Raw genomic sequence first — 20,746 nt, 5'->3', positions numbered from 1 at the left:
AATTTTGCTTTTAAAGATGTTATCTACTTTGTGGCAATGGACACTAAAATGAATACCTGTGTGCCTAAAGCTGCATTTATCCCATCAGTGTTTATTTAATTCATCTTCAAAGAGCATAAAAGGAAAAAAAACAAGTAATGCCTTAAGCTAGGATGACGTTCAAATACGTACCCTACTCTTTTCACCTTCCTATTCGTTCTTCCCTCTCTTTCACACACATACACAGAGCAGCCCATTAGAGTGAATTGGTTCTTTTTTGGAACATTCTGTTCCCTCTCTTTGTCCCTCACTCAGATACAGCGCTGCACAGTAGCTCTGTGTGGTAGAGCTAGGCAAACACAGCTAAACCATACTGCAAATACTCTTGCTGATAAAGAATGAATTGGCTACAGCTGGCAGCCTTTTGGTTTTGCTGTCTGTGATGGTTTTACTTGCAGGACTATTAGCACAAACAGCAAATATTGGAGAATTCTCACATAAACCAAATGTTCATTATTTCAATAATGAATATATTTGAGAAAACAGTTTCTCACTGACAACTTGTGTCAGAAAGAGGCTATATTCATTAGATAATTTATTCATGCTGCATGTAAGTGTTTACATAATAAAGTGGTTTTAAAAAATAAGGGAGTCCTTCCACTGAGTTTTGCAGTAAGCAAGGAGTGATTGACTGATTTTTCCCCCTTACCTACAACAAACCAAAACCATGGCAAGGGTGGGTTCCCCCTTCCCCATCCCACATAACACATTTTATTTAATCAGCACACACCTTCCTAGATAGTTGTGTGGAACAAATAGGAACAATAATAGAGGGAAATGAAAATTTCATAAGAGAAGTTTATGGAAAAAACTTTTAAGCAGCCTAATTTATTCTGTGTTTGAGACAACTGCATTTCCTTTTAAAAAACAGGTAATAAGAAGATAGTGCGATGCTGAACTGCACTGCTGGCTAGTTTCATTGCAACAAAGAATCATCTTTGAACTCTATTGCATGAGTGTCAAGAGGCAGAAAATCAATTACATTTGGAAAGAATGGGACTCGGAGTTGCAGAGTTCCTGCTGTTGTCAGTAAGAAACGATTAACACACATTATACTAGGCCATTTGGAGAGATTCCCGTCAGAAACATTCAAGGCAAATAAAAGAAACCTTTAACATTTTATTGCTGAACAGCAGAAAATACAGCTTTGCTTATACCATACAGTCAGATCTGACGTAAACTCACGTGTGTGTATAAACTTTGGGGAATGTTTTCAATACAAAACAGATAGGTCATTCTGGAAAAAACCCTCAAGCATATGGCGTTGCAGGAAGGGTCAGATCCTGCTCCCATGGACATAAATGGTGCAACTTCCATGTGCTTTGAGTGGGATTGGACTGAATCTTTGAGGCCTTCTATTAAAAAAAAGTAAAGGCTTGTCTACACTAGAAGAGCTACAGAGGCACAGCTGTACCTACCATGAGAGGCGGCAGCTATGTCGGTGGGAGAACTTCTCCCACCAACATAGAGCTGTCCACAGCAACACTTAGGTTAGTGTAACTTACGTCGCTCAGGAGGGTGGCTTATTCCCACCCCTAAGCGACATAAGTTATACTGACATATCCTGTAGCGTAGACAAGCCCTATGATTCACCCATGTAGAGGACCCACAAGCAGCTCTCTTCACTGGAGTAAAACTGAGCACACCTTGTCTTTTACTTCTGTAATAAAGAGGATCACTGTAGTATTTTTAATGCACATCTTTTAATATACTGCAGCAGGTTCCATGATCACATGTGTTTTCAGTTTCTCCTAACATCCATATTACAAATGAATTAATTATACAGAGCCTTTGGTGTGAATGTATTCTCTATCATCCAAATACTATGTCAATGCCATTCTCTTCAATGGCGAATGCTCAAAAACAGTCTCTGACTTTGGGTTTTTTGATTTGTTTTGTAAGTGAAAGAATTCACAGCTCGGTGGATAAGGATTCAGAATGGCGCTCTCCGGAGTGCTTTCCATCTTCAGGTGGTTTGGACATACGCTGCATAAAAGAGGAAGAGAATGCCATATGTTAAAAGGCAGTTTTGCTTGGACCCCATTGTATGCATGTACAGTAACTAGCTTGTCTCTTTAATCTGGTTTTCATCATTGCCTGCTTCAGCAGTTGCACAATGTCACATTAAAGTCAGAAGAAAAATCATGGGCCAAATCCTGAAGGTTTTTCTTTTTAATAAGGCCCTAATAGTGCAAAGCCTTATGCATAACCTTACCCATGTGAGTGATCCCCGAGTTACAGACATGACTAAGTCATTGTAGGATGGAGCTCTAAACTTTTATTAAGTCCTGCCTGGGCTTGTAAACAGGGTTTGTTTGTTTGTTGTCCTTCTCACTTTGGGTGAAACCACAATGTAAAGCTGATTCACATGTACAGTTCACTGCCTTTGTGAGACAAATGTAATATCAACAAAACCCCAGAGACGCCAAATTAAGTTATTTTACTCTCCCTCCTATCAGGAAGAAATAAGCTAGAAAACATTTAAACACAGGTATCTCCAATGCTATATTACTTTCCCAGAAAACAGCAAGCTTTTTAAAGTAAAAGCTTTTCCTTTTTAAAGCACGGTAGGGACAAAAGGATGGAAATGAAATCAGTGCAACACACACACTCTTTGTAAAGTATCAGCAGAGAGCTGATGGGTGTAAAATATTATGGATGTCACAGAATGCTCCTCCACTAAGAATATCACTGACTTCTAGCACCTCTATCAAATACAACCTTCTGACACCTGTAGGACTCCTTTACAGGGCACATTGCATTTTCAAGGCAAATTTAAAAACGTCCGATCTTAATGTCTGCACCAAATATAAACTATTTGTTGTTAACTGACATTGGACCAAATTCTGTGAGGTTTGTTTTTTTTTTAATTGTTCAAAACTCTCCAAAATCAATAGGGGTTTGAGCACAAATTGCTTCAGGGAGCTCAGCTGATTTTACTGTGAGACAAATTCTACCTTCAGATGGGTATGTATCTGAGGACAGATTTTGACCCATCCTGTGTACGGTAACATACTTTGCACTACAGGCTATTAGCAACTATTGCGATGCTAAGAGCCAGCTGCCCAATTTAAGTTTAAAAATTCAACAGGTAATTGTTTTGCCATTAGGATGTTGCATAAATCAGACTAGAAAAAAGCTGTAGATCAAATGAGACCTCTTGTGGTATGGCTAGAGAACTGCGCCTCTCACTCCCCCTTTAGCCTGGAAAATGTATGGATATCAGAAAATTAAGTAAGAGAAAATAAAACTTTGGGTAAGTTTCTGTTCCACAAAGGCCTCTTGCTTTTAAAACCCTGTGTTACATTTTACCTTCACACCTGGAGTTTATTTGGGCTTTTTTTTTTATACCAATGCATTTTGGGGGGTTTTTTTAGGAAAGCGATCCGTCCTCCTTTTTATATGCGTACATACACAACACTTACTTTTGTTTTAAAGAACTGGTTCACTCTCTTTTTTTTCAGGGTCTTCTTATCTCCCTCTGAGGTAGAGGGAAAAATTTGCTGGCTTAGCCTTTGTGATGCATTTGTTTCCTCAGGAGCTGGGGTGCAGACTACTGACAGAGTTAACCCTTGAAAGAGAAACAAATGATTGGTTGTTAAGAAAGAGTTATACAAAGTGTGACACAAGGTAGAGCTTACAATCATGAATTCTTACAATTCCAAAGGAAAGGTAAGATGTTTTAGTCTAATCATAACTCTTGCAATGCAGCCTAGGGAGAAACTAGCTTGCCTGGGGCTGGGTTTGGTTACAGTTACATTTAAACTGTATACAGAACAGTCACTGGGCCTGAATCTGCTTTCACTAAAGCTGATTCTCTATTGATTTTTGCAACTCCATTGCTTGCGGCTGAGTCCCGCCTGATTTGCCCTGGTACAAATGGAAGAAGACTGAGAGTCGCTATTCTAAAATACTTACCCAGGGAGAAGGCAAGTTCCTCCTGTGGGTACATTTTAAATAGGCATTAGTATTACTGGGAAAAGGCTAGGCTTTATTTTAGGAAAATATTGCATCTATCAATAGCCCAAGGTCTGCTCATGGGCTAAATAAACTAACACATCTGCATTAATCATACCCAGCACATCTACCTCTTCAAGCAAAGAGATGAGGGGGCAGAGTGTACACTGTAAACTGCTGAGTAAGAAGAGCTTGTTTACACTCATCTTTACTCCAGAGAAACTTCCCACCATTGCTACCACTGGTTGAGCTCCACCGGCAGCAGCAGCAATGGGAGAGCGAGTCTGTTCGACCACTGTGTTATTTAGACTAGTTCTGTACAGGATTTGAAAACGGGGGGTAGAAATGCCAGCATTAATTAGAAACTATTTTTGAAAAACAAAAACCTGTTTTTAGTTTTGGCCTTTTGTTGAAAAAAATGTTTGCAGGAAATTTGGAAGGAAACAACCTGACTTTTTTTTAAAGACATTTTCCCCAAAAATAACTGGCTTTTTTCCAACCAGCTCTCCTGGGCACCTGTCAGGATAAGGGCTTAGCCACCCAGAGGGTCCTGTCACCTCTATGTAGCCAGCCACACAAACATGTGTGAAGTGGAAGGTACAGCCAGAAGCTGGTGGGAGCAGTGTTCACCTGTGCTGTGAACAAATCTGATCAAAATGAAAAATAAACAATGGGGAAGTCAGTCCAAAGGAAGTGAGCATTGCAGATTGTTTTTTAAAATAGCATTAGGACCTATTTCATTCAAGTTTTCACTCAGCTTTACCAGAAGGGGATATTCTTCACTAGGCAGCCAGAATTATGCATTGTGCGTGACTGCACTTGTTCTCTCTGACCCTCGCATTGCATGTGACGGTTGGAGTTGGTAGTGGCCCAGCCCTAATGGCCAGGATTAATAAGTAAATCAATGCTGCTGGGATTGAGGGGCCTTGAGGAACGTGCAAGGCACAGCCCCCCTTGTCCCTCTCCTCACCACAGTGATGGTCCAAAGGGCCACCCCTTGCAGGGAAGAGCATGTCGAGCAACAGTCCCCCTCTGCAGCAGGAGAGCAAAGGCCCATGGTTAGTTTTCACAGACAGTGAAGCTCTGCTGTTCTCCCAGCCCTTCTAATTCCCCCGTGTGACGGATACATTTATTTTCCCCTCCCTACAGGCAAATTTTGGCTGAAGGGGCTTTCCTTTGCATCTTCTGCCTACCTATTTCAAAGAATAGACATGGGTGTCTGTTCCCTCCCTTCCTGCTGACTCCCTCAGAGGTGGCAACTTTAGCAGGGCCTGCTCTGACTCTCCATTACTATAGGACTTCACAGTGCTGCGATGGTACCCTGCTCATAAAACTGCTGGCTGTCGGTCTCACCTGCCACACAACTACCAGAAAGACACTCTTCCACTGCCAGGCTGCCACTGGCTGTTTCCCTCAGGGAATCTCACATCAGATGTCAATAGCAGGGGGCTGAGCAATATTCACTTTGGGGCCCCTGCACAAACACACACATCTTTCCCCATCTGTGAGATGCTGCATCTGCATTGGGCACAATTACTGATCTCAACCCATTGGCCTTTTTTGCCTCAAAAGCAGGGGACAGAGCAACCCTTTCATGCCTTTTTGATTCATGCTGCATTCTGCTCTTGGACATACTGTGGAAATGTCTCCTTTCCATAAATAAAGGCATACATGGCTGGGAAAGTCAATGGACCTTGGCTCCATGGGAGCCCTGGAAGACAAGGTTTCTTGGAGGTTTGGTTCCTTATTGTGCTGCTGTGCAGGGAAAGAGGAACTAGTCAGTGTTCAGCCTGCAGCCCTTTATGGTGCAGTCAGATGATAATTTAATAAGACATCTGTGGTTCTGCACTGAATTTTTTTTAGCCAATGGACTTATTCCAGATTCAGCCTGAGGTAATTCCCCTGTGATGCCATAGATGGAGTTATGGCCTCCGAGACTTTTTCTGTTACACCATTTAAATACAACAACAGGAATAATCTGGGCGAGTTAAATTAGCATTGAATGTGAGGAGGCATTTTCCTTATCTGAGGGGAGGCTGGGCCCCTGAGGATTTTTCAAAGCAATACTTTACATTGTAGTTGTTAAATTTCCCAGAATTTACATAATACCTCATCAGCATAATGAGTGAGTTATCCTGTTTTAAGGCCTGTATCACCATGGCATAGCATTTAAGTGTTGTCCACGTCAACTCTATTTCAACCCTAAACGCTTCCTAAAATCCAAATTCTTCCACAGAATGAAGAACAAAAAACTCACGGTTTTTTGTTTTTTTTTAAATCTAAATGAAAAGCAGGCAAAGAGTGCAGCACTCTAATTCTCTTACTATAATTATCTTACCTGGTATAGTTGGCATAGAACGACTGGCAAAGCTCATTTGCTTGAGAACAGAGGTTTTCTGAGGTGCTACCAGATGTTCAGAGAGGTTGGTGTCGCTCATAAACTCGTATTTCCTTGACAGCTATATATTAACAAATACAAAATGTTTACCATCAGTGTTTAACGCAGATATAACGAATAGTAGTGAGCTAAGCAAAATTAACAATTTATATGAGAGAGACAACCATGGCCTGGTTCTGTTACCTTTACTCACAGTGAATAATGCCTTATTTCAGTGGGATTATTCGTGAAGTAAGATACTACTCAAAAATGATCAAAAGTAACAGAATTTGGCCCTCGGAGACTACGAAAGGTACAACTTCCTAAGCAAATGTTCTGGAGCTGATTTATAGTAAGAGAATCTGCTTATTCCACAGACTGAGAAGAGAGATTTAAACCCCTAAAACTGACAAGACAATACTTTGTAGGCTATCTAGGATTGTGTGATAGTGTTCCTACCACATATGGAATAATATTGTCATCAACCCAGACTGTGGATCGGAAAGAAAAATGAGACTGTGAAGAACTGGTTTCCCTACAGCGTTAATGCTGTCAGTTTAGGTGCTAGAAGAGACATGCCGCTTTTATAACTTGAGTCAAAAACGTATCTATTTTACAAAAGATCCACTTTTTCACACAAAAAACAGACTTTTTTCACTGGATGAATTATTCCTTCACCGATGAGCAGTGACCACTTCTTTACAGTTTGCAGTTTATTGAGGGGAAGACACTGTAGCTGTAGATATTTTTTTTTCCTTTTAAAACTTGCTGTCCTGCTATAAAGTTCTCTCTTCTCAAGATCATAATTCTGAAGTGAAAGAGCATTAAAATGTTAGGTCTAAAAATGGAAATGCATCCCTCACCCAGACCAGTCCTTAAAGAAAATAGAAAAAAAGCAATTTCCTTTTGCCGGCCAAATAAACAGTCTGTTTATATTACCGAAACTGATGGTGCACTGAAAAGCTTTGCATCTACCAAGACTACAATTATAAAGGTTCTCTGTTTCTGCTGCAAATACTTTTGCTATTTCCCATGCAACAAAACCAGAATATTTTGTCCTATTTTTAACAGCTGCTGCTGTTTTAAAGCGCTCCCTTGTTGCTCCTAGTCGGAAACATTGCCTACTTAGCCAAGTTTTGGAGGAAGCATTACCAGGGATTGTTAACTTTGGTGCAAGAAGCAATGCTTCCAGCTTTTGTTTTTGGCACTAAGCTATTGAGTTTTTAATTCTTTCCATAAAAAATAAAAATTTACATGCTGTTATCTTTTTGTACAGATTTTGCTTATACCTGATTTTCTTCAAGTTCACAGCTGTGCATTCTTTGTGTGAACAGAAATACTTCTTTTGTATGGCCAAATTTCAGATATTTTATGTGTGTGTGGGTGGGGGGGGGAACTGTTATTGAGACTCAAGCTAAGTGGCTGGGAAATGGAGGCATGCTAATGCCAAAGGACAGTGAAACCCATGGTAAAGGCTGTTCACAGTGGGCCTAGAGCTGGCTCCAGAGCATCAGGTACATTGGGACACTGAACCATTACTGAAAACAGTTTTCAGCAAAGCAGTGCCATTCAAAGTGGGATTGAAAACACTTGAATACTATGGACAAAGGCTTCTCTCTGGCCATGTCTATACTACAGCCCTAAGAGAACCTATGTTAGGTCAAATTTCAGCCACCACAGTAATTACTTCTGTAATTACTTGGTGCACATCCTCACCAACAGCTCTTCCACCGACTGAAGAGGGGCAGCCAGGGGGGCTGAGAGCCAGGGTTCTCAGCTTCCCACCAAGAGCTGGGAGCTGCCCCCTAGGCTTCTCAGCTCTCTGGGCGGTAAGCCTCCAGGCAGCAGCCCAGCTGGGAGTGGGGAGCTCTAGCTGCCCAGCTTTCTTGTCAATTTCACAGCTCCAGAAATGATGTAAGTAATGCAGTGTCTACACAGACACCGTGTTGCCCTAACTAGACCGACATAAGCACTATGTCTCTCATGGAGTTATCATGTCGGTGTAGTAGCACACTTACATCAGCGTGACAAGGCTGTAGTGTGTCTGCTGACATAATTAGGTCAACATAAGCTGCCTTACGTGCACCTAACTGTGCAGTCTAGACCAGACCTCTTTGTGTGAGGCTAGGTCATATCCTGACTTCTGTATCTCTGTCCACCAGGATTGTATATGCATGAGAGCCAAATTCAGCCATCAGGGAGGCCTATAATGCTACATGTGATAAGATTCAAGGGGTGGCTTGTGGTCGGATGGGTGACTATTCGTGGTTATCTCTGTATTATTTATGTCTCTCCAGTTAATAAAGCTGAAGCCAAAATGCCCAGTTTACACCTTTATAGTGTGGCACATCCTCGTCAGCAATGCAGAGTGTGTGCTGCTAGTGATATCATCAGTGTGCCAAAACACAGAACTTGGCTTCCAGCAAATGAATAAAGGAGGAAACAATTTTTAATTAATTGATTTTAAAACTTAGGTGTTCGTCATTTTTAAGTGCACATGTAAAACAAATTCATCCCTAGTTGGGCTCCATTAGTCAGAGCCGTGACAGCAGCAATGAATTAGGCCTATGGTCTCTGAAAGGGATCTTAAACAGCTTTATCCATAAGGGCAAATAATTCCACTTGTCTTTAACGATTCTTCCAAAAGATTTTTGATCAAATGACATATGCTCTGACCTCCTTGTTCAGCTCAGTGATTGCCTACCACTTGTATTTAGACAGGGAATCTCGAGCTAAACCTTCGAGAGTTTTTTGCTTTTAAATTGCCTCTTTTTACACTCAAAAACATTTGGCTCCTGAAGATGATCTTATAAAAACTGCACAGTGTAAGTCATATAAGTCATTCTGATGATCTATTAGTCTGAAAAAGGCACTCAGATGATATATAGGACCAGAGAAAAACCAATGCCTATATGCTCAAATTTGGCACCATTTAAGGAACAGTTTGCAAACTTGCCATTTCCCAGCAGCTGCATGTTCTGGCACAAGGTACAAAATGTGCAGGGTTCATCACTTCTGACATAATCCCCTCTGGAAGGGGGGTACCACCAGGGCCATACATTCACTCGCTTCTCCCCAGGAATGCTATTTTAACCCCCCACACCAAGCATACGATCTTCAGCTGGCCAGGCATCAAAAGTCTGGAACTTCACAGACAGATCCTTAGCTGGTGTGAAATCGGTAGGGAGACACTGATTTACACTAGCTGAGGATCTGGCCCTCAGTCTCTCGCAGGTTTTCTTTTCTGGCAAAGCGATGAGTATTTCACAACACTGGCTCTGAGTGGCCTTTAATAAAACTTGTTGTTTATTTTAACTTCCAGGAGGCGCACAATGTCTTAAAGACATCTGCTGAAAATGTCATCCACGATTTGGGGATTATTAGAAAGCATTCTAGGCTGGTAACCTACACATTTCATATCGGAAAGCTCGGGTGCTGTTTTTTCATCTGCAAATACCACGCTGCTTCTTTTTGTTCTCTTCCTGGATCTTCTCAACTTAACCTCAGGTTGAGTGCTTATCTGCAGGACGTTTTCTTCTGACTCTGATTTGGTTGGTTTTCGTGGTGCTACTTCCAGTTCAAAGCTGTAGAAAATAGAAATAGAAACAAAACATGCTCCATTATATTATAAAGGCCACCAAAGGTCTCAGGTGGTTTCCTGTGAGACACAAATGCAGTCATGCTCATCCTTTGTTCTGACTTTCTGAACTGTACTGCTGATCACTGGCAAATGAGGAGCACAGCACTGTGTTCTAGCTGGCAACTGTCTACTAACATGTGCCTCACAGGAGGCATCAAAATGTCTTAATGTCAGAGAGATTGTTAAATATTAATCTAAAATGAGCACTTCATAATTTTTATTGCAGAATTAGCTCTAGGGCACCTAAATTATATAGGGACAGAGCTAACATCACATGGTGTATTTTACATGTTTAAATATGTTGCTCTGGTGGCTGGGCACTTTAGGACAGGAGTATTGCCATCCCTTCTCATGCCTCAAGATGTAAACACATTCCCTCTAGCTTCTGGGATAAATTTCTTCAGTCCATTGCAGAGTGACCAGGTATATGGTGATGAGCCGAATTCCTCTACAATTTTTAGGAGGGTGAATGCGGTGGCAACAGTCACAACCAAGACATGTTTACAGTTGAAATATTGGCCACATTTCATTTAAAGAAACAGCATGTGAAATAATAGGTGGACTTAAACGTTCCCTCTTGAACTCTGGTACAAAAATGTACCTTCCTCAGATTAAGTGTGTGACTTCTGAATCAGTGTTTGCAAACAGAGAAAGCAAGGTAAAGTGCTATTGAACTGGCTGACACACAGTTGCTAATAGGTATTATTACTTTCTTTTATTATTACAGGAAATAATATTATGGTTATTTTTAATTAAGTCTTTTAGGGTTAAACTCTAAATTGGGAAATGTGCATGCAAGAAGCAAAGGTGTCTTTTAAACAGATGCATTTTTGAGTTCTGACAATATTCTCCGGGTGGTGGTGTTTTTTTGTTTGGTCGCTTAGTTTTGTTTTTAAAAACCAAACAATGTAATAATAGTGACAATGTGTAACCAATAACCTATTCAAAGCTCAAAGGTTAGAATAATATACAAAGAGGTCTGAAACTGGCAGCAGGTATGGACAAGTTCTCATCTTAGGCACAACTCAAAGTCTGAGAGAGAAACTAGACAAGAACTACACTTAAGGAAGCATGATGGGGTAAGAGTTTTTCTCGTAAGATGAGAGGTTTTACTAAAGAAGCCTCATCTCCTATCTGACCATTTGTAAAACCTTCCCTTCCCACATGTACCTACAACTTGGAGTTGGGCAGCTTCTGCAGCTCTATACTCTGCCTCCAAGAGTACGTCTACAAAGTGTGCGGACACAAGCGTCTCAGTCTGGATTGATAGACTTGGGCTAGCAAGGTTCACGCTAGCACTCTAGAAATAGCCGTGTAGAGAGCACTTTGAAGTTGCAGCTTGGACTGGAGCAACTCCACTGTCCAAACATCTGTTTTTAGAGCATCCCCAAATTTGTCAACCGGGACTGGGTCCCGCCCAAAAGGACAACTATAATAGTCACCAGAGCCCTCTGACACCGTTTCCCAGCATGTGTAGAGTCACGGATTGGGAAAGGAGGAAGTAGAAACTCCTGCTGAATCCAATAGGGAACCTTTTGCATAGGGTGATCTGGACAAGCAATCCACTGGCTGGATCGCAGAACCCCCAGCTAGGGAACAGCCTGACTCAGGGAGACAGTTCAGTTTCTGTTTTGGTTTTGGAAGATGAATCAGACAGATCAGAGACAGGGAGTACCTTGCTAAATTCCCACTCCCCACAAAAGGGGTTCTTTGCACTGCTGTGAGATCTAGCGGTATAGGTCAGGGAGCTCCAGCACTGCAGTGACCAGCATCCAGCAGAGAGAGAGATCCAACCTGGCACTGGCTATCGAGAGCCAACCAAGACCCTCACAGTATTTCAGACCAGGGAGCCTGATGAAAGCCAGAAGATAACTCTGCCCCACGCAGGAATGAAGAGATAGTAAGAGGACCCTTTGTTTATGCTGGCTAACAATTACAGTGATACGACGCTCTGTTTTAGGACTCAAACACAGCGTGCCATATGCCAGGGATGGAACTGGTGGCTAGGATAAGTGATCAGTGTTGTGAGGTGGGAAACTTGTTTATTTATTAATGTCTAATACTTATTAGTTAACTGTAAGTCTTTCTTCCCCAGATCCTATTTTCCTATCCCAATGAAGTCACCCTTTGTTATGCCATTATTTTGGGGATGTAACTCTTTTGCTGTGGTTTCCGTTTATGTACTTTATTACCCCTTTTGTAATGGGCTATACACTCTTTGCCAGCTAGCTGTATTGATTTCCTCAAGAGACAGAACTTCTGTGCCTGGCACAGTGAGGAGACATTAGGCACCAGAAAAAGAACTCAACACCCAACCCATGTGAGAAGAGGGGGAAAGTAAATGGAGGGGGCCACACCTCAGGGGAGGCGCTACAAACAAAAATGTAAATCAAGCTTACAAACATTATTTTTCAAACAGAATTTACAAATAAAATAACACCCTCAACTGTTAAATATTTGTGTAATGATATTCAAAAACCATGTAAGTGCATATAAAATTCTCATTCTCATCTTCATCTCAGATGGGCTTTCTAGAGTATATTATGTCTTTCCCCCTAACAGACGGCACATTATGTGAAATAGTACAGCTCAGCATCTGGAGTAGCCCTGGCTTCAATACAAAGATGATGCTGACATATATTAAGTAGTTGCTATTGATCTGACTCCTAGAATGGTTTGGCTGCAGTCTTATGCTTGATCATATGTAACTGGATGAAAACAAGATGTGGTGGTGGCAGCATTTAGTGTGATATTAACGACTTACCTTTCTGAGGCCATTTTGACTGGAGTGCTACAGTCTGAATTCATGGAAGCCAGTGAAATAACTGACATCTGGCGATAAGATCTCAGCATTGACCTCGGCCGACCTACTCTCTTGTCATCGAAATCCGGCTATAGGACAGAAAAGAGAAAAATATACCATGAACAGTCTTTGTGATGCACACTTTATGCCTCCTCACCAGGTTTGGAGGATGGCACAGATGTTCTCGGAGTGGATTTGGAGGAAACAGTTCATTAACTAAGAAGAGTAACCTCATTGCCTTGATTTTGTTTACTCTCCCTGGGTATGATCCCAGTCTTAGAACTCTCAAAGTAAGTGGTAGAGTGAGAATAAGTGGTCAGGAGAATTGAGACTGTTTTATATTTGAGACACACACACAATGAAAAAAGGGGTTTTGGCTCTGGCTAGAGTCAGACATGATGCAGGGAAGCATGTGTATTGTTTCATCAACTAGCTCTGACCAATCCTCACTCCAAACTATTTCTCTAGTCCCAAGCCTAGATGCTGCCTCCTCTCTATGTTTAAGCTTCTCTTTCCCCCCCTGATGTTTTCATGTTGACTGGCTGAGATTCCTCTCCTTGTAACCTGCAGGTTGAAAACAGGTGCAGCATGACAGGCTGGCCAGATGAGATCAGATCTGGTCACCCTGATTTGCTGTGGTCATACTGGGTGCTCCACCCATTTCCATTACTTAAATCATGTAAATGACATGGCCTGAGATGAGAAGCGGGGGCATGACTCCAAGTCTCTCTTATTAGACAAGATTGCAATGGGGAAATTGAACTGGCTATTGGCGACTCATCATTCTTCTTTGTGCTCATGCTGCAGCAAGCTATCAGTTCATGTGGGGATTATTTCCATGGCAGCGACTGTGACTTCCTCCTTCTGGTCCCTCATGCTGGTAGGTAGCAGCAAGGTCCATGTTTCTTGGCCAATTCCCAACATAGATCTAAACAGCAGTGTCTGCTCCCATTCTTGAGGGTTGGATCCAAGGATTCACAATTAAACTGTGTGTTCAGATGTGCCCTCCTCTTTCTCAGCTGAAATATTGCCTCAAGTGAGTTTCGTAAGCGTGAACATTCCCCACTTAGCTCATCATTGTAATGGCACAGGTTGAGAAGCATTTCCCAACACATAACCATTGTGAACTACTTTCCATCCTGCTTTAATAACACAATAATAACTTTAAAAATGAATCCGAGGACCCACCACGTTTGCTAATTACATAATAAAGTTCTTCTTCTGATTGTTCAGATAATGTTAAATCTGTTTGGAAACTGGTGTATAATCTCATATGCTAGACTCCCTGACTGTTGGCTTCTGATGCTGTTGCTTTTCACTAAGACAGCTTCCTCTAGCCAGAGGATCAGAAAATCCATTTATAGTTCCAAAGTTTATTTTCAAACACTTTTCACAGTTTATGTGCAGTGAGAATTGCCTCTCATCCTGTGAGCTCCCAGAGTGCTGTGATAACACACAATGGGTGAAGCCACCTTTTAAATAGAAAAAGCTGCATTAGCAACCTGAAAGAGAATTAGGGATGATGAAACTGAAATGGTGCTCCATTTCAAATTAACTGGCTTTTCTGTATGGGATAAAATGGATGAAATACTGCTATCCACCAACTTTTTTAATTTACGAGAAACTTCCTGAGCAATAATAAAATAATGTGCTTTGCTGCATCGCGCAACTTTGAATAGAACTGTATTTTGTAACAGCACATCACATTGTTTTGAAACATGCTGAACCTCAGCTCAGGAAGGGAGCCCAGAATGAGTAAGGGGGAGATGTGCATCTAAGGAGCTATTTCAGGCCCCCTTGGGCACTGATCGTAAATCTCAGAGATTAAATTACATAAATAAATTGGTTTATCAGTCATCACATTTCATATTACACTGTTGTGACCCCAAGAACCTCTCAATGCCAACTGGATAAAGGGGATTACAAGAATATTCTGGTCCTGGCATGTACATTCTGGTCCACCTGAGTATCATGTAAGATCTTAAATGAAAGCCATGTTCAGCTGATCATTAATATGGCTATGAAATGTATGTACAGATACTATGTAAAAACTTATGTATGTCTAATGAAAATATGTTCCTAAAAGTCTGGATCAAGGCAGGATTGACAAACTATGTATTTTCACCTATCTCAGTTCATATGTAAATTAAGCATTGTAAGCCAACAAAATGGAAGCTCTATTTACATACAAAATCAACAGAGACAAGCCACTAGAGAATGAATGACAGGGTAATCCTGTCTCTGGGGACAGACAATGAACTTTGGGGGATTTAAGGGGAAGGTAAAAAGACATCCCTTTATCCTGCACCTAGAAAGTAAATGGGTAGTGCGTTTACATTCATGAAAATGGGATCCCAACCAGTCTTGGCTGGAAATGCTGGAAAAGGACATTTTGGTTGAGCTGAACTTAAACTGAAAGTTTAGTCTCTAGAAAGCGTGTTGTGATTTTGTTTTCTATGTAACCTTTCTGTCTGCATTATCATTACTCACTATCTCTTAAGTCTTCATACTGAACTTATGATTGTTTTCACTATAAACATATCTCAGTGCTGTGGTATTATCTAAGGAGCTGACCCTGGGTTGATACGTTCAAGTTGGGTGTGTATACTGTTCCCTTGCAGACCACATACCTGGTATCATTGTGCGTATTCAGTGGATAAGGGGCTGAACATTACAGGGAGATGTTTCAAAGGGGCTCAGGGACAGGGGTGCACCTATTGTTAACCTGCAAGGCAAAGTAAAGCTGGCATAGCCCACAGGAGATTGTTAGGGTGGCTAACAGACTGGATGGGCCAGGGAGCTGACACCCAGTTAAGCACAACCAAGTATCTCTCTCGATGGAGGCAGGGGGAAATAACTGACTCTCCATGCTGGGCATCCCGAGAACTGTCATAACTGTACACTGCGTAGGCCATGGGAATTCTGTCAAACCATGGAAGGTCTGGAAAGGAAATCTTAGTGTGGAGAAGAAGAGGGGGTTAATCACAAGAACAGTACATTCTGTTCTTGCTCTTGTCAAATAAAAATCATACATAGGTTGCTTTTTACTTTTACAAAAGTTGATCCAAATGGCTGTTGAAGGCTTCAACATTTGGCTAGATTGTGGACATTGGGTTGCATCTCTTTCCACATTGTGAGTCTGTCTCCAGAGGACTGAATTATAGGAACAATATTGACATAAATGGCTGGAATTGGCGTTATTCAGGATTATACCATAGGATGATACCCAGGCTGTAGGGGAGAAGTTTGCCACACTAAGTTTTTTTCCAGTATAACAACTGAATCAACATGTAAAAATTAAAAAATAAACATATAGCAGGAGCAGCAAAATTTCAATCCCCAAATGATAGGGGTCTAATTTCTGACACCAACAAACAACTGAACTAACGTTCAGATATTTAGACTTGTTTTACTCCCAGGATTATCTGGGAATAGAAGTAGAGTCACATGGTTGGAATCAGACAAGTGCAGGGAGCTATCTATGGACATCAAGTGTGGATCAAAGCTCAGAGCTACTAAAAAATATTCCGAAGAGAAAAAAATGTGTCATGGCTTGTTTCTTTATAATGTGAAAAAGAAATGCAAGTTTAACAGAGATAGGGAAGAGTTCCAAATCTCAGAATGGGGGATGTTTGATGCATCAGGGAACTAACAAACTACTGTGACTGTAAGATTCAGATCATGGTGCCTTCAGATCACAGGACCACCCTAAGTAACCAATATGCAGGAGGCACTTTTGCTTACAGGAAAAGTACAGGGCATACACTAAATAAAGGAAAAGTGCAGCAGAGAGGAAAGAAAGAAAGAGAGAGCCTTACCAGTTCTCTGACTCCATATTGTTTTTCTACTTTGATCTTTAAGTGCTTGAAACACTCCTCCATACGGTCGTGGAAAGGACGAAGGTTATCAGAAACCCTCTTTTCATGAATCTTAATTCCAGCCCCAAGGAAAGGTATCTTGAATAAAATGAAAAGAAAGAACATTAAACTGGATCTGCCAAGCCCCCCTCCCTCCATTTACAGAATTTTCCAAGTCAACTGCAAAACCATTACTGAGACTTGTAATAGATTTGTCAGCCCCAGGAACTGGGAGAAGCAGATAGGCAGCTTGCTGCAAATTGGAGAAGGCTTCTGAAAAGCCAGCTTGCTGTGTAAACTGTTGGAGCAGGCTGCCTGAGTGGGCTTCTTCATGGTGATGGAGGGTTTTGTTCTTTTTCATATTCTGAGATTTGGATACACCCTGTGAAAGAATCTGAGAAAATCCCTGGTTCTGTTCACAGAAACAGCATTGAGAGTTCAATTCTCTGCACTCATATGACTTGTCAAAGAGAGATTTGGTTATCTCAAATACTAATCCATCTGCTAACAAAGGCACTTGCCATTTCTTGATGGCTGAGTGTAGACAGAAAGGTTGGGAGGACAAAGATCCAAATGGCTGTCACACTCCCAGCTTCCAAGTCCTGACTTTTCTTGGAAATCCATCATTCTCTGTCTTTGGGACTGCCAGTGATTTAAGCCAGGGGATCTTAAGTCTACCTATTCAGTTAGACGAAGAGAGGTGCAGGCAGCCATTCTCTCAGAGATAAACAGGTTAGCAAGGGGGTCTCTCCATTCCAGTTCACCAAGACAACATCCTCTCTTCATTTAAATCCCTTAAATTCTGTGTCGCAACACATAGCAAGTTACTTTAGCAGAAAATAAATACATAAATATACTACCTAAATGTGCTCAGAATGAAGCAATCATCATATTATTACTGTGATCCTTCTCCTCTGCCTCCCCACTGCCTTTGTTACACTCTTACATTAGACTATATGATCTCCAGGGTAGGGACTGTATCTCTTATCTCTAGTTGTTTTGTAAAGTGCCTGGCACACTTTTGGGTACTGTATAAATAGGGCCCTACCAAATTTACGGCCATGAAAAATGCGTCATAGACCATGAAATCTGGTCTCTCCCACTGTAAAATCTCGTCTTTTCTGTGCTTTTACCCAATACTATACAGATTTCATGGGGGAGACCAGCATTTCTCGAGTTAGGGGTCCTGACCCAAAAGGGAGTTGCAGGAGAGGTTGCAAGGTTATTTTAAGGGGATTGCGGTATTTCTAACCTTACTTCTGTGCTGCCTTCAGAGCTGGGTGGCCAGAGAGCAGCAGCTCTTGGCCGGGCGCCCAGTTCTGAAAGAAGCACCCTGCCAGCAGCAGTGCATAAGTAAGGGTGGAAGTACTATACCATGTCATCCCTTACTTCTGTGCTGCTGCTGGGGGCGGTTCTGCCTTCGAAGCTGGGTTCCGCCCAGCAGCTGCCGTTCTCCAGCTGCTCAGTTCTGAAGGCAGTTCCAGTGCCAGCAGCAGCGCAGAAGTAAAGATAGCAGTACCGCAACCCCCCCCACAATAACCTTGTGACCTCCCCACAACTCCCTTTTGGGCCTGACCCCTACAATTACAACACCGTGAAATTTCAGATTTAAATAGCTGAAATCATGAAATTTATTATTTTTAAAATCCTTTAAAGTGAAATTGACCAAAATGGATCATGAATTTGGTAGGCCCCTATGTATAAACAATAGTAAACTAGCCCACTCTTCTCCCCAACTGTGAGGGCACCTACTTGCTCCTAAGTTCTTTAAGAAGGCTATTTGTGAGATTTATTCACTATACTTTTAAATATCCGAGTGCAAATAATCTTTTGGTAATGCAGCAAAAAGCTTATAGCTAGTTCTAAATAATGCTTTTTTTTTTTTTTTTTTGCATTATCCATTTATATTTTCTAGTTTCATGTATTGTGTTATGACCCTGTAAATAGCATTAACATATATATAAAAATCCTTATTGATCTCATATTTTATGGAAGTTCATTCTCAGCCTGCCTCTTAGAAGTACCTCTGTTATAGCCAATCTGCTGATCCTCTCCTGGGGGACTAATGGGAAGTGTCTGAATCACAGTTCTGGAGCCTAAGGACATTGTATTAAATTCAAGACAAACCACAAATGCTGCAATGTTGTAGTGCAATCTGGGGCATCCATTAAGTGTTTCAGACTGTCAATAAGGGAGAACACTGTGCAGATAAGGGTGTGGGGTATCCAGGAGACAAAACTGTGAAATTTGGTGACCATCAGTTACGGCAAGCCCGACAACCAGAGCAAATAAAATTCAACAAGATGCAGTGGAGGAAACTTATTTGGAAGCTTCATTTGTGGTTAAAGACAGGAACAGATAGTCAAGGCTTGCTGCCTCCTTATCTGTCCAATGAAGATAATGCTTCCCTTCCTCACAGGGGTGTTGTGAATCACATTTCACGAATACATGTGAGCTGTTCTGATACTACAGTGCTGGGAAATATATGGCAGGCTCTATATAGAAAGAGGGATATACAGGACATATCAAAAGAAATCTAGAGTCACACATTACTGGTGAGAGGATTCCCGTCTAATGAATAATATTTCCCAGCCATCCATCTGAGGGGGAAAAAGGACACAGTGGTAGGGTTTGAGACATTTAAGAATCACTAGCATATTTTAATATTGCTCATGAACTTAATGTAATGATTTTTATGCCTATTCTGTTCATAGCAAATATAGTATATTTCTTTTCATTCAAGTTGTTAACATTTCAGAGCAGGGAGGGGAGGTGTTCACAAATAGCGGTGGTTATAGATTGTCAGAGAAATTTAAAATGAAACTTTTCTATCCCACAGTCACTCTGTGTATCAGATACAGTTTTGTAGCGGCATTAACTGTTTTGACAAGATCATAAAAATAGCTCTGATATTTCCTGAAGTCATGGTTGTTTTTTTTCTCCTCTACTGTAGCACCAAATAGTTTAGGACAATAAAGAGAGCTATTTTCCCTTGAATCTCATCAAAACTGATGTTGCCTTTGTGACACTATCTACAGTAGATGTGTTTTATTCTTTGAGAACAAGGGGAAGCCGCAGGTTGGGTAGCTTATCAAAGCACACTTTAAAAATAAGAAAGAAAGAGCTGGAATGTAGCTGGCGCAGGTAAAATATTCTGGCTTTTCTCTAGAGAGATCAACCTTATAAAGTATTGACTACCACTCCTCTATTCTGTTTGTGGAGCTGAGTGTTGCATAAGGATGTGTGGCAGCAATCATGCACGTGATATGGGATATGTACTACATGGCCCCGAAGCAACAAAAAAATCCACTGACGTTTTTGACTCAAAAAAAAAAAAGTGACAAACAATGAACGTTTAAAATGTGTGAGGAAGCTAAAAATGAAGATGAACTGTTTTCTAACATTTATAGGTTCCCCTTCTCTCATCAACCTGTGAAGCCCCCTATGGTCTTCTTACACTCTCAGTTTTGTCTCCAGGGATGTTTGCTAGAGTTTAAGATCTTACTCAGTAGCAATAAGGGTAGCTCCTTTTGTGTGAATTTTGGGCAAACAATTCCAGAGATGTGTTGGAGGGGATATCTCTGTGACCTATTGTTAAAGCTCTGCCCTCAAACTGTATGGAGGTTGTCAGGTGATTTCTCAGAGTCTGGTGGTGTTTCACCCACCCCTCTCCGGACACTGCTAACCAGTCCCTGCAGTGACGTCTCAAAATAAAAAAAGTACTCTGCAGCAGGAAATGTATTCAATTTGGAATGGATCAAACCTCACAAAAATGGCAGTTATCTTACAAAATAGAGAGGGGGCTCTCTCTAGACCCCCTACAAAGTTTTATCTGCACCACTCCATTCCAGAAGATAACAACTCTTGGCTGTGCAATTTGATCCAGCATCTCAGTAAGTTTGTCAGTAAAGTAGATTTCCAGTTATATATGTGAACATTTGCCAAGTGGCGTAAGCCTCCTTTTGTGTTTGGGAGAGAATTTTTGCCTGAATAGATTCAAATTAATGCCTCTCTTCCCTCCTCTCTGCAATCCCACATGTCCCGAAGACAAGAGATTTATCACAGGGTAAAGG

The 20,746-nt window shown here is 41.3% G+C and overlaps 1 protein-coding gene across 3 annotated transcripts in view; it reads right to left on the bottom strand.

The window, feature by feature from the left end:
- Positions 1-1,138: 1,138 nt before the first annotated feature.
- Positions 1,139-20,746, bottom strand: part of DOCK2 (dedicator of cytokinesis 2) — a 495,629-nt gene continuing 476,021 nt past the window's right edge. For all 3 annotated transcript variants that reach the window (XM_037906215.2, XM_043520976.1, XM_043520978.1), the window contains 6 exons: positions 16,635-16,772; positions 12,778-12,905; positions 9,783-9,957; positions 6,335-6,455; positions 3,465-3,610; positions 1,139-2,025 (listed from right to left, as the gene is read on the bottom strand). In XM_037906215.2, the coding sequence (XP_037762143.1) occupies positions 1,951-2,025; positions 3,465-3,610; positions 6,335-6,455; positions 9,783-9,957; positions 12,778-12,905; positions 16,635-16,772 (783 nt within the window). In that variant the 3' untranslated portion in view covers positions 1,139-1,950. The remainder of the gene's footprint in view (positions 2,026-3,464; positions 3,611-6,334; positions 6,456-9,782; positions 9,958-12,777; positions 12,906-16,634; positions 16,773-20,746) is intronic.

The sequence above is a fragment of the Chelonia mydas genome, chromosome 8, assembly GCF_015237465.2.
Source record: "Chelonia mydas isolate rCheMyd1 chromosome 8, rCheMyd1.pri.v2, whole genome shotgun sequence".
In the NCBI taxonomy this organism is placed as follows: domain Eukaryota; kingdom Metazoa; phylum Chordata; order Testudines; family Cheloniidae; genus Chelonia; species Chelonia mydas.
This window is presented reverse-complemented; position numbering and strand designations above follow the sequence as displayed.